This window comes from Amaranthus tricolor, chromosome 14 (assembly GCF_026212465.1).
Source record: "Amaranthus tricolor cultivar Red isolate AtriRed21 chromosome 14, ASM2621246v1, whole genome shotgun sequence".
In the NCBI taxonomy this organism is placed as follows: Eukaryota; Viridiplantae; Streptophyta; class Magnoliopsida; order Caryophyllales; family Amaranthaceae; genus Amaranthus; species Amaranthus tricolor.
This window is the reverse complement of record NC_080060.1, coordinates 9,181,168-9,195,012: the sequence shown is the minus strand read 5'-3', so window position 1 is coordinate 9,195,012 and position 13,845 is coordinate 9,181,168. Positions and strand designations below refer to the sequence as shown.

Below are 13,845 nucleotides of genomic sequence, written 5' to 3'. Positions count from 1 at the left end.
TCTGATACATACACTCCTATTAATAATTATGCTAGTAAAGAATTTCCTGAATAGTGGTTGCTTGTTACTTAATGACATTGATATAATGAAATGTATTTATATTTACTTATAGTTTTGTTACTCGATTTCTAGCGAATTTCCGGGCTAACCTTTGCAATAAGAAAAATATTTGTTTCTCTTGAGTAGCAATTGATAACATAAGTGAATGCAGGGCTCTTTAGTTTCTTTTTATTCTTTAGTACTTCTTGGCTCCTGCTTTGCTTTGGATGAAGTTAATGATTTGTGAGAGGCACTTGAGATATGAAACATTAAACAAGGGAACATTCCCAAAAGATATGAAAATAATATACCAAAAACTCAAATTTGAAAATATTTCGACTTCAACAAGCATCATCACTACTTTACTTCAAGAAACGATCAGATTTATCGACAAAATCGACAAAGTATCAGTTACATTATGTCAAATGCAAAGTATTACTCAAGAGTAGCTGGTAATACAATCATTCCATGGTACTACAGAACAAAAGGCACCAGCTCCTGGTGATCTTTTCTCTCGAAACGCACATAATAAAGCAACAGTACAGCAAGTCAGCAACTCACATCACATGTGATGAATGTCAAACACCCAATCCCAACTTTATCGAGTTCCCATTGGAGATATTCATAAGCCTTGCGGATAGTCTAACAACATAAAGAACGTCAACTTGCATATTTGAAGCAAAAGACGTACTACACCTGTGGTAATTTTGTTGGGAGCTCAGCAGGGACATCGAAACTTCCCTGCAAGAAAGTTTTCAAGTTAGATCTGATTTGCTAAAATAATAAGCCAGCGACATTAAACATAGATAATTACGTAGTTAAAGCATACTATACATATCCCATCACTTACTCAACTACTAACCTACAAGTAAATACCATCCATGTGTACTGAAAGCAATGCAAGGGAAGATCCAAGTATATACGAAATCAAAAAGGTCTTGTATATAAAGTAAATTTGAGAAATGTATCATGGATATCACAATATGAAAATGATTGCTGTTTTAGGAAATGTGAAAATTTCTCCAGATATTCTACATCACATGCGACTACAGACACATCGATTCTTTTTGACTAGCAAAAAACTTAAAAATGCTCGAATACGCAGAATCGTGAAGTGCAATGCAACCACCACAAGTATGGAATCATGCACATTTCTTGAACATAGTTAATCCCAATACAAGGCCACAAGGCCAAGTTTTAGTGGAAAAACATAATAGCAATGATATATCGAGTATAAGGAAATCATGGGTATTTTAAAATGATTTAGTTAGAGATTATAGTATAAATAAAGGAGAGGATTGGAGAAGATCAGCGGAAAAATATTGTAAACTCATTGGCGAGTTCATACTAATTCCTAGGAGGGTAACAAGCATCTCGAATGCTTGTCCTATCTATACACTTTCTATGTTCTATTCTGATCTTTGATTTACAAGATCCATTTACAATTTCTTTTTAACTATGCCATGCTCACGTTCCTTGCCATTTTGATAATTTTTTGCCTATCAACGTACTAATAGTCTGGAACAATGCCAATCTATTACAACACCACACGACTGCTAGTTAATCTTAAGCAAATGACACATCTCCTTGGGCACATAGCCTACCCTAGCCACCTAACTACTATCTTCCGGCACACTTGTCCACTGCCCTAGACCATATGTGTACAATGCCACGTGTTTTCAAACCATTTTGGGTACCTCATCAGCAACTTAATATCACTTAGATATATAAAGGCAATCTGAGATAGTTTGATGGAGCCTCACATGTAGCCCTTTCCTATTCGCTATAATATTTGATGAGCTGTTCAAATCTACTCATGAAAAGTGTTCCTTGGTATATGCTATTCACTAATGATATTGTGTTCATAGTGGAAACTAGTGAAGAAAGTCGATGCAAGGCTAGAGGATTTGAGGGCAACCCTCGAAAAAAAAGGATTGTGAATAAGAGATCTGAGGATTTGAGGTACTTTTAGTTAATGTTAATCAATAATAAACTTAGTAGTTAACTATTTCATTTAATGATTAACATCATAATTAACAAAAATTCAAGTGACTTGTAATAATTAAAATTAATGGGTATAAATGAAATTTAAAAGGGATATGTTAGATAAACTTTTTCTACAAGTTAGTGAGATGTTGGAAAAAAAAAATTCTATAACTACTTCTTGAAAAATAACGTTGTAACGGTAGAAATATTGGACGTTATACGTTACGCAACGGTCAATGAGGAGTTTTGACCGCAAAAATTGTTCACCGTTATATAGCGGGATTTAACATAGCGACAACTCTCCAACATGTTACATAACGCCCATTACATAACGTAAGGACGAGTTTGAATTCCATGAATGGGAGAAGCTCAAGTGACTATTGGAGAAGATGTTGCGCAAATGACCAAATATTATTATTTACGATAAGTAATCCGGAGTAATGAAGAGATTGATGAAAAAGTAATGCATTGAACTTAAGCTGGATGACTTAAATGGACAACAACCACTAGAGTATTGTGTGAAAGAATATTAGATTAAAAAGAAAAATTCTATCGAGTTGCAGTCCGACCAGTCTTGTTATATCGGACTGAACAAGTTGAAAGTAGCAAAGATGCGAATGTTATGGTAGTTGTATGAACATACCAGGATGGATAAGATCAAGAACCAAGTTTTAAGAGAGAGGCTAGCGGTTGCACCCATCTGAAAAGATGCGTGAAAATAGATTAAGATGGTTTGACCATATGCAAAAGAAGATCACCTACGCGGCTGTAAGAAGGGTGGAGAACATCACTGTTGAGTGTTGATAGAAAGAGAAGTCATGGTAGGCCTAAGAAAACGTTTAAGAACGACATGAATGAGTTGCATTGTTTATTGTTTGGACTTTTATGATTGTTTTTGTATTCCTTTGGTTTATGTTTTTATCCTCAATACTTGTCGTGTTTTATCATGTCTTGTCTTGTCTTGCTACATGTCTTATCTTGTCTTGTATTTCCTTTGTTTCATTTGCAGGTACTTATTGGTCGCAGCTTCCTTTTGAAGGGTATGGCCTATTGTCTTTTATCCTTCCTATACCCTGTCATAACTTTAGATGATAATGATGATGATTTTCTTTGGAATTGTCCTATACACAAGTGTGCTTTAAAGTAGAGGATCAGACTCCAAACCAAGTTATTCTACTTTCTATGTTCAAGGTGAAACTACATATTTTAATAGTCAAACCTTGGTGTAAGCCAAAAATATGAAACCAAATATTCTGTAACTGATTGTTTCTATTCTTATACATAGTTAACCAAGATGTTGCGCGTAACCCCCCCCCCCCCCCCCCCCCCCCCCCCCCCCAACACACACACAAAAAAAAAAAAAAGCTTTAATTGAAGCCATCATCGTTACTCTACAGGTCATGAGAGGTCCAACGTACCCAAAATTATAGAGTTGGCTAATAACACCTATTCAACAAAAAAAGCAAGACAGACAAATCTGGGTGTAGAAACAAACAATAGGCACAGCAGCTTTTATTTATCTAACGGAGATACCTTAGAGAAGATATGGATACACTCGAAGAAACAAATTCTTATCACTAAAGAGATTTGAAGCATTCATCACCACGAATGTATTAAGCTTGTAGTGTTAGACCAAGAGCTGCATTACTGAAATGTCCATATTAACTGACTTTATTAAGACCAAATTTTAAAATCTAAGCACTTTTCAGACCTCAACCCCCCGCGGGTGCGTCCCCTCCCCTCCACCCAACCCGCTCTCCCCCCCCTCCCCCATATAAAACATTTGTTTTTCTATAATGATTGGCTTACAGAGACTAAATCCAAAAGATGAATTTTAATAGCATATGAACATTATAATCTGTCATAAGCATTTCACTTCAAACTGCTACCTCTCTTATTTAGACATGCTTTCTTTAGTTCTTTCTACTTTGAAAATCTTATTTCCGATAATCCAATCTTTTTTCTTCGTACTATCGACACATAAATCTCCTGTGAATACCAACATTCCTTCACTTGAACTGGACTGAATCACTGATTATTACCATGAATCACACACACAAATAACACTTTTTGTCAATGAACAGGGTATTGCAGGAGCATATTTGCTGTATTTTTTTCAATATACCTGTAAATATTTTGTCAGCACTGTTGTAGTACTAAAATTAAACCCTTTGACTGCTTCTCCATTATTGCGAGATGCATGGAGCTGTTTCCTAACTTGAGTTGCCAGTGACTGCATTACCAAAGAAAGAGATAACTAAGAAATGCAACCACAAAAGAAGAGAGAGAAGAACAATCAGTTCATACTCTACAAACTTTGAGATTTACAAAGTTTACTTCTGATTTTTGTCAAAATAATCGTTTATGAAAACTACATGAACTGTTTTACCTTTCCCAGCTCAACTCCCCACTGATCGAAAGAATTGATACCCCATACAAATCCTTCAACAGCAATTCTATGTTCATAGATGGACAACAACTGCAGGACATAAACACAGCTAAACCGATAAATGCTAAAACATTGCAAATGGATAAACCTTAGAGAGACTGATCACTATCATGTAAGTATCAACTATGTGCATGTTTCATCATAAATTCATACAAAAAATCTTGAAAGAGATAGGGGCATCAAACCTGTCCAACATTGTATGCAGTCAGAGATGGAAGCAGAAGGCTCAGAGAAGGACGATTTCCAGTGAAGGTCTGTACAGTCAGATCAGGGGTCATTTCTTAAACAGGATTAGTAACTACGCCTTATAGATAAAAAATGTTCCAGAAAATTTACCTTGTGTGGGATAAGATGTGGAGAGACATTCTCCCTCTGTAACTCTTCTTGAGTCTATAGAAATAAATATTTTACGATTAGACAACTAACGATCTCCACAATTTAGCCGAGTGAGAGGAAAAAATCTAGCGGTTACACAAGAAAATTATGAAACATTTTGATTACTGAAAATTTTCCCTCAATGAGATGTCTGTTATTAAGAAAAAAAGGGGGAGTAATACTAAATATTTTTGTAAGGAAAACAGGAACACACTCAACACTCCAATTAGAATCCTAGAGTGGTGAAGTTAATGATTGAAAGAATTCTTCAGTATAAAATAAAGATTGACAGGAATTCTGGACATGCAAAGCATTATATCTCTAATTCCTAATGTAGAAAGCAAACCTACCTTTCCATAAGCTAGGGCATCTGGCTGTGCAAAGAAGTTAGACATGAGTTCATCGTGATTACTCACTACTTCTCCTGCAAATTCAATCATTCATCAATGAAGGTGAAGCCACGACATGCATCCGAGCATCAAATAGGGAGGAAAGCTCAATGAAATAGTTAAATGAATATATTCAGATAAATACCTTTGAGATATACAGGTTGCTGACTTTTAGCAATTCCGATGAAATCACAGGGGATAACACGTCCCTGAAGTAACAAAACCAGAATGTTCAGAGACATGACTTAACCTACAAAAAGGCTTGTCTAGGAGCTCTAAATCTACAAGACAACTCTGACAAACGAGCAAATACTAAATGCAAGAAATTTTGAATATTTTCAATTTATCAACTGATGTTAACAAAATATTCACTGATTCACATTACTAATAATCAAATGATTAAAATAAAATGGTAAATTAATGCACAATATAACAAAAGATTGACCTGATGAATTAGCTGATAAAAACTGTGTTGGCCATTCGTTCCAGGTTCACCAAAGTCAATTTCACCGGCCTCAAAAGGAAGCACTTTCCCATCTATTGAGACACCCTTTCCATTACTTTCCATACTAACCTAGAGCCAGACCAACTTGAGTGTGTAAATTAAGAGCAAAAAGCCTCAATGAGAGAGATACTAAAAAAGTGAACAAGTACTACAATATTGTTAGATCGAAAAAAACATGCCTGTTGAATATGAGGAGCAAACTTTTCTAATGCTTGGCAATAAGGTAATATGGCCTGTATTATTCAAATTATAAGATCATTAGTTTCATTACAGTAAGTTACCAAAAACATCTAGATCAAAAAACCGATAACTTAATGTATAGACATTATTAAAAGCTGGATGTACACGTACTCTTGCGGGATGTCCAAGGAATGAAACATTCCAAATGCTCAGCAAACCTAAAAGCACCTGAAGCACATTTTATAGACATTATTAAAAGACTCTAAAGAGAAATAAAATTCCTAAATTTCCAGTACTCAAAGGAAAATACACAAAATTTACAACAATTTACCAGTTGAAAAACCATTTTAGAAAAGATAGCATCGTATCAAGAATGGAATCGTTACTAGTATAAAACTGTAAAATAGCTAATAGCAGTAAAGCACGCCCATTTAGGCAGAAAATGAACGGCAAGAGGTTAACAAAAGGTAGGCAGTTACCGGCAAATTTTTCTCAAAAGGTGCAGAGTACAAATGTTGATCAATGCTCGAAGCTCCCTTCAGAAACCTGAAGCGCAAATATTAAATGATATTAAATGCTGAGTAATGTATACTGTACACATATACTGTAGTAAGATATAAAGCAAGGAAGCATACTTCTCAACTATTGGAAACCCATACTGGAGCGATAAAGGTAAAACCCCCACTGCACTACAAACTGAAAGCAATAATTCATCATTAGAAAACTTAAACGGAAAGAAACATCTTTTATGAAATTTTGAAAGTACACTTACCACTATATCTGCCACCAACCCAGTCCCAGAATGCAAAAGCATTATTTGGATCGATGCCAAATTTTTCAACAAGCTGCATGAAGACAAATTTATATTTTTGATTAGTAAAAATCAGAACAAAGATTCTACAATGACTACAATCGCTTTCATTTATTCTTATTAGATTTCTTTGTCCACAACTATACATGTAGACACTTAATACATATAGGATTTCTTTCCGCAAAAGCCCCCCGCCCCATCAAACAGAACAAATTATAATGTATAGAGTATGTTTCAGTCCAACTGCATCACTACTTATCTTCCTAAAATGTTTTCACAATTTCAGTGCCTCCCCAGTTCCCAACACAATTAACCCTCAAGCATCCCTCTGTTACAGAACAAATGAGAGAAAACCCCCAAAAGAGTAGCCTAGTAGGTGAGAGAGCCCATTTACTGTATGTACCTCACGTTAGTTTCCCATACAACCGATGAGGGACGAAGTCCCATAACTTTGTAATAGCCTCAATTCCATTCCATTACATTCGAACCCCCATAAGTTCAAACTTCCTCATTGGTCACGACTGGCTTAACCCAGACCACCACTCCGTAAGCCACCACTCTGAGTCGGCTTTAATATTATTGTTATAGAACAAATAAGAGAACACCCAAAAGACTACCCTTGTAGGTGAGAGAGTCCATTTACTCTATAAACCCCACATTAGTTGCTCAAACAACCGATGTGGGACAAAGTCCCATAACTTTGTAATAACCTCAAATCTATTCAATTACACCTCCTTAAACAACAACAATATCAAAAGGCCAAATCCATGATCCAAACAATATTGGTGTACATGAACCAAAAAAAAATATATATCAACTCAACCCTCCACCTCCCAAGCTCTCCCCCAACCCCCTTAACAAATTTTAAACTAAGGTCAAAGTTTAAACTTTGACTATGAGGCTTATTTTTGGTCCAAAGCCAGATAGATGAGGGAAAGCGATAGGTTAGTGACAACCGGCTCAATAAAACATAGTCACATTCTATGATCATTTTCAAAGTAGTGGGGGCATCCAACAAGATGTGACCCATAGAATTAAGTCTGGGTGACAAAAGTGCTACTTGAATATTATGTGATCAAGGTATACCTTAAAGTCAAAGGGCATGTTTTATCGAACGACCATAAGACCAATGCTACTATAGGGATCAAATGTCGAAGTTTTTTAAGAACTATAGTAGAAAGATGGGAGCAGCGAAAATAAGAATGCTTCGATGGATGAGTGGATATACCTTCAGAGATAGAATTTGAAACGAAAATATAAGAAAGTGTTAAGGAGTTGCAAATATTGAGGAAAAGATGAAAGAAATTCTTTAAGATGGTTTGAGCATCTCCAAAGAAGATGTATTAGCAAACTGGTAAGGAAGATAGAAGATTAAAGCTCGAGAGACTTAAATAGAGGGCGGTGAAGACCGGAGATGACTTGGGGTATAAGAGTGCAAAAGGATATGAAAGATCTAGATTTAAAAACTGAGATGGTAGAAAATTGAAATGAATGAAGAAAAATCCATGTGGACGACCATTGGAACTCATATATTGTAACATGTAGCCGACCTCAATCTTTTTGCAATTAAGGGCTCTGACATCGTTGTTGTTGTGTCACATTGGACATCTTGGATGCCCTAACTACTCCCTATACACTTGCATTTCAAAATTGACAATCATTCCGGTTAAATATTAAAACTCAATCAAGTCTTTTCTTAGAATCATTAAAGAAACACAATTCTGAAAAACAAAAGGCCCACAAAGTTAAATAGGAGAACTTGATTCTTGTAGTTCAATATCTTCCAATAATCTAAGTAGATCAAATATCAATAGTATTTGTTAGGGTTATTTCACATGGTAGCATCCAATTTTGGTGAAAATCCAATGGTAGCACAAAACTTTTCATTTTTTTCAAAAGTCACAAAATAGCCTCAAAATTGAAATTTATTCATACCATAGCAAGAAATGACAAGAATGCCCTTACTTTTTACTTTTGAAAATCATGGTGTGAATAAAAGTTAATAGTATTTTTGTCATTTCCAGCTATGATGTAAACAAATTTCAATTTTATGCTATTTTGTGACTTCTGAAAAATTTTGTGCTAGCACTGGCGTTTCGACAAAGTTGGGTTCGACTCTGTGAAACATCTCTACTTAATACTTGCACATAGTACATTTGGCCTTGCAAAAGACTAATTCGTATTGTTGCATAATTTTGAGCATTTACTTTTTGGATTTCTCTCAAATGCAACTCACTTTTAACTACAAGCTCATTCCTTTTCCAAATGAAAATCCTTCTTTAGAAAATCCTTATGAAATAAAAACTCCATGGGACTCAACTTTTGCGATTAAAAATGAAACTCCTTTAGTTACATCCGATTTAAAAAAATTAACAAATGGCCCTCGAATTAAGCATTGCCTCTGAAAGAAGGCAAAATAAAATTGAAATATAAGTATCATCAAAAGTGCGTGAATGAGATGCCATCACCGTGAGATTTGTGCTAACAGCCACCATGTGTTTCGCAACAGCTTCAGGGCTGCACAGTAACAATATGAACATGTAAGTATAAGACCAGAGAGAAAATCATCAACTTATAAAACCATCAGGCTTTATCTTGCTGTTATATACCACAGAATCGCCCAAAAGTGCACCATCAATGAAAATGTAACAAAATGAGAAGAAATGCGTCAAAATTTTATTCCCTCCATCCACATGAGTTTGCCCCATCAACCCTGAAAAAGCTCTTGTAGTTCTTTAATCAATGAGGCAAACGCGTTGAAACAAAGAGGGTCTATAGAATTGGATTTGTTTTCCTGGGTATCGTATAGCAATGATGTTTTTAATACTTCATTACTTATATTTGCTCAATATTTTTAAATCGTTTGCAAATCATCCATATTTTTGAGAACTTAAAAAATCAAAGCTAAGTTGCAGCAAAAATAGACAGCAACCACTAACCCAAGAGCAGAGGAAATCCATTCTCTTAGAGTCCGAGCATTCAACATGGTTTCTGCAGTCGTGAAAGTCTTTGATACAACAACAACTGTAACACCAGAGAAGAATTAGCATATCAACAGATAAATTTCCAAAACAAAACTAGAAAGCTTAACTTCACAATACTTGCCTAGAGTAGTCTCAGGATTCAGTCCGGTAATATTTTTTGCAACATCAATTGGATCAACATTTGCCAAACTGCAGCATAAGTAATTAAATGGTATATTAGCACATAGGCCCATGTCCCTTATATTGACGGGGCAAAAGATTTATAGTTCTTTAATTTTAGATTAAGTGACTGTATAAAGTGAGAAAATAAATTTTTAAGATATAAATTGTACTTTATTTGTAGACATATTTCTATTTTTTATTTTGAAAAAAGGCCAAATGGTTAATACCTAGAGTATAAAATACTAAATTATGAGTTTTTTGATAAAAAAACATACAATTTTTTGTTAACAAATATAAATATTACATTATTTTACAAAAAATGTTACAACTATAAATAACACTTTAAAAACATATATAAGTGTCTTACATATAGATAGTCACATCCTAAATTTAGTCAAAAAATATTGAAATTAAGCATTGCATTTAAGTCGCCAATAGTATAACCCACAAAAACAAATCCAAAGTAAAAGTATATTATGTTTTAACCACCTCAAAACATACAATACACTAAATAATATATAATTAAAAATGGAAAACTTTTATAAATAATTGAAAAAAATAAATGGTATAAAATATGAAGTTAAAAGATGTAACCTAAAAAGTCAAAAATCAATCAAAATGGATAATATTTTAGTCATAAATGTTAGTAAAGTCAAAAGTATAAAAAATATAGTAATAATAATGACATTATCAAAATTTTAGATGAATAATTTTTGTCGAGAAAGTGACACATATGCAATTATGAAAGGTGATGATTTCAGCATTGTTTTATTTTAGTAATCGCTATTAATAGACATGAAAATGGATCATTGAATCAAAGTGCAATTCTTGTTTATGTGAAGTTTAGATGATGTTTGCTCACAGGTCAAATGAACATAATTTCTTTGTCATAACTAAGATAGGTAAGGTTGCGTATATTCGACCTCCATTATATTGGTGGGAGCCACTTAAAGGTAATGAAATATTGTTATTAGTCCTCAAGCCCCACTATTGTATAAGTCACATGAAATACCAACATGACAATTGGACAATTCCACCCTAATATTCACCAGATCCAGATACGATAGAAGCACATTGCAACAGAGACTTTTTTGCTTCCTATCATGAGATTGTATTTAGAAACTAATATATCCCATAATTATCCACTACATTCTATGTGAGAGCTACTGAATAACATGTGTGGAAATCGTACTTGACCTTAAATTGGTCTCTAAGAGAAAAACGAACCAATTCCCTTTATGAACCAACCCAAGGCTATCCATCTAATATGAATATTTAGAAAAAAGGTCTCTGAAGATTGGAAGATTATCATGCAGGAACTGAATTCGATTAGCCAACTTGAGGGAGCAATATGAGACTGGCAAGATCAAGTTTCAAGCACAATGAACAATACTTTAACATACTTGGGCAAGATCGCTTAACCAAAAACAAGTTTTTCAAGTTGAGTTGTTGAGAAGAAAGAAACACACTCTCACACACACCCCATACATGAACAAAAATAGTAAAAGACCCTCACCAAGCTTTTTTTTTATGGAATAGAAGCATAATTAAAATACATCCTTATTTATATGAATATTTATATGAACAAACCTAAATGCATAAATTTGTGTTATGTGTGAAAGTAAAAAAAAATGAATGCTAAATAAGGGTAACTAAATAACACCATAATGGTCTAACTTACAAGCGCAGCTGACGTCCTTGAGCAGATTTAGCAGCTTCAGGTTCTATGCATACCTCATATCAAAGTTATCAGAGAGGCGAGATAAATAAGGGAAGCTTCTATAAAGCCTTACTTTAAAAACTTAAAAAGAGAGTAAACACAATGAGGCTGCATATTCCAACCTGTTTGAAGAGCCGTGTGCACAAAGAGAGGTCCTAAAAAGCTCCCTCCAATACCAATTGCAACAACATCTGTCAACGCTTTCCCTGTGACTCCAACCTGAATGTAGCTTATCAGTCAATAAAATTTCAGCAGACACCACAAGAGAATCCAAGCAGTAAGAAATTAGCATTTACCCAAGAACCACTTCGAATTTTCTCAGAGAAATCCCGAATTTTGTCCAGAACTTGCCACACATCAGGGACCACATTTTTCCCATCACTGTTTATTACTGCATCTCGTGATGCACGAAGTGCGACATGGAGAACGGACCTATTTTCCGTGCTATTGATCTGATACAAGTAATTAAGCAAATTAAGAAGGCTGTATGAGAAAGCATTGGGTTTCAATTAACAGGAAAATTGATTTAAACGCAAGGGAGTTAGAGAGATGTGTTTCTACCAGTGTCACATTATTCGCTAATTTCCACGCAAATCAGAAAAGGAAAATTATGGTCGATTTTAGCCTATTTTTTGTTCATTTTGAGCGAATCACGAATTTGACAAGCAATTAGCTAGCTAATTATGAATACCATAAAATTAACTATCGGAAAACCACATAGATGACCATGAAACTTACACGCTCTCCATTGAACATACGATTAATCTTCTCTTTAAGATGGGCAACCTACAAAACACAAGATAAAATTAGGAGCGAGTTTTTTCATACAACTTTCCATTACCCAAATGGCAAGATTTGGAGCATCTAATGTATGCAACATTATCATTCTTATTGATAACAATTAACAAAGACATTTACCAAACAATAGAACCTCCAACTTACCTCTGCCAGCTGAAACAACTTATTCATGGTATCAAGAGTTGCATTTTGTCGAGAATAATCCAACAGCAAACCATCAAAATCACTTCAAATAAATAACAACAATCAATATTATCAAAATCAATTAATAACAATTCTATCATTACATTATTCAAAAGAGTTATAGTCATTCTAATAAGAAGAAAAAAAATGAAAGTAAGAAACATACACCATCATGGCCTTGCATCTTTCAGCATCATTCATCAAATCACGAAGATGGGTCTTCTTAATTTCCTCAACATGTGTCTAATATGTACATAATTATACCCAAAAATGGAATTTACATATTAGTAGGTCTAAAGGAACAATTTTTGAGCAATCAGGAAGATAAAATTCTTATTACCTTCAAGTTTTGCCAAGCTTCAGAATCACAAATAAGGGTAGATGATGCCATATTCTACATTTGGAATAACAAATTAGATCAATTATTCACCCAATATAAAAATCCACCAATAACCCAATTCAGATAAAAAAAATAATTTACATACTTCATAAACAAATTTCAGAAGCTATACAAATCTAAAGCAGACTGATTCAAATTACAGAATGAAAAACAATGAGAATTGATAGGGAGATTGAAGATAAAAAAATTTAAAAAAATTAAAAAAAATTAAAAAAAAAAAAAAACACTTACGGTCGATAAAATTGTCGGATTCTGAAGCTATTTAGTATAGATTTTGTGGGTTAAAATGAGTGATAAAGAAAAAGGAAAAAATGGTGAAAAACAGGATGAAAAAGAAAAAGAACAAGAACAACAGAAGGCTCTTCAGAGCATGACAAATGCCCCATTAGTTTGACAATGGCTTTTCATAAATAAAGAGAACAAGTACGTGGGTTTCTGTCAATTCGGTGGGTCTTTTCTCTTGGGAATGTTTACCAAAGTTTTTTTTATAAAAGAAAAAAAGAACAGGGAATGATAATTTGTTTATTGATTTTACATTATTTTTTTATATTTCATTATTTTAATTTTATTTACAAACTCATAAATACTCTTATGTTCCTTAAAAAATTTCTCATTTTCATTTTTGGTGTTCTAATTGTTATTCTCGTAAAGAATCTTTTTATTTATATGACAAATTTAGGACAAAAATAATCTTATTTATTTTTATTTTAATATTTTAATATTCCTAATACTTATATTCCCATATATCATTTCGCTAACCTTATTTTAACATTTTTATATTCCTTATGGTCTCAATATGTTTTCACTAAATCTTAAAAATATTTTTATATTAGTAGTGGTCACCATATTTTTTCTACCAACTTT

The 13,845-nt window shown here is 33.8% G+C and overlaps 1 protein-coding gene across 1 annotated transcript; it reads right to left on the bottom strand.

Moving 5' to 3' along the window:
• Positions 1–379: 379 nt before the first annotated feature.
• On the bottom strand, positions 380–13,475 carry LOC130799827 (glucose-6-phosphate isomerase, cytosolic). The gene is made up of 24 exons (XM_057663076.1): positions 13,213–13,475; positions 12,922–12,975; positions 12,748–12,824; positions 12,543–12,624; positions 12,339–12,386; positions 11,897–12,052; positions 11,723–11,819; positions 11,562–11,604; positions 9,840–9,907; positions 9,674–9,758; positions 9,203–9,251; positions 6,696–6,768; positions 6,559–6,619; positions 6,403–6,469; positions 6,095–6,151; positions 5,923–5,976; positions 5,684–5,812; positions 5,384–5,447; positions 5,200–5,273; positions 4,811–4,864; positions 4,660–4,728; positions 4,415–4,504; positions 4,151–4,258; positions 380–780 (listed from the first exon to the last, which is right to left on the bottom strand). The coding sequence occupies exons 2-24, from the start codon at positions 12,970–12,972 to the stop codon at positions 730–732; spliced, it is 1,707 nt and encodes a 568-aa protein (XP_057519059.1). The 5' UTR covers positions 12,973–12,975; positions 13,213–13,475; the 3' UTR covers positions 380–729.
• Positions 13,476–13,845: the final 370 nt, after the last annotated feature.

Coding starts and splice junctions, on each gene's coding strand:
- LOC130799827 (XM_057663076.1), bottom strand. CDS start 12,972: ATGGCATCATCTACCCTTATTTGTGATTCTGAAGCTTGGCAAAACTTG. Junction 11,605..11,722: donor GCACACGGCTCTTCAAACAG/GTTGGAATATGC, acceptor AGGTATGCATAG/AACCTGAAGCTGCTAAATCT. Junction 5,977..6,094: donor TCCTTGGACATCCCGCAAGA/GTACGTGTACAT, acceptor TGAATAATACAG/GCCATATTACCTTATTGCCA.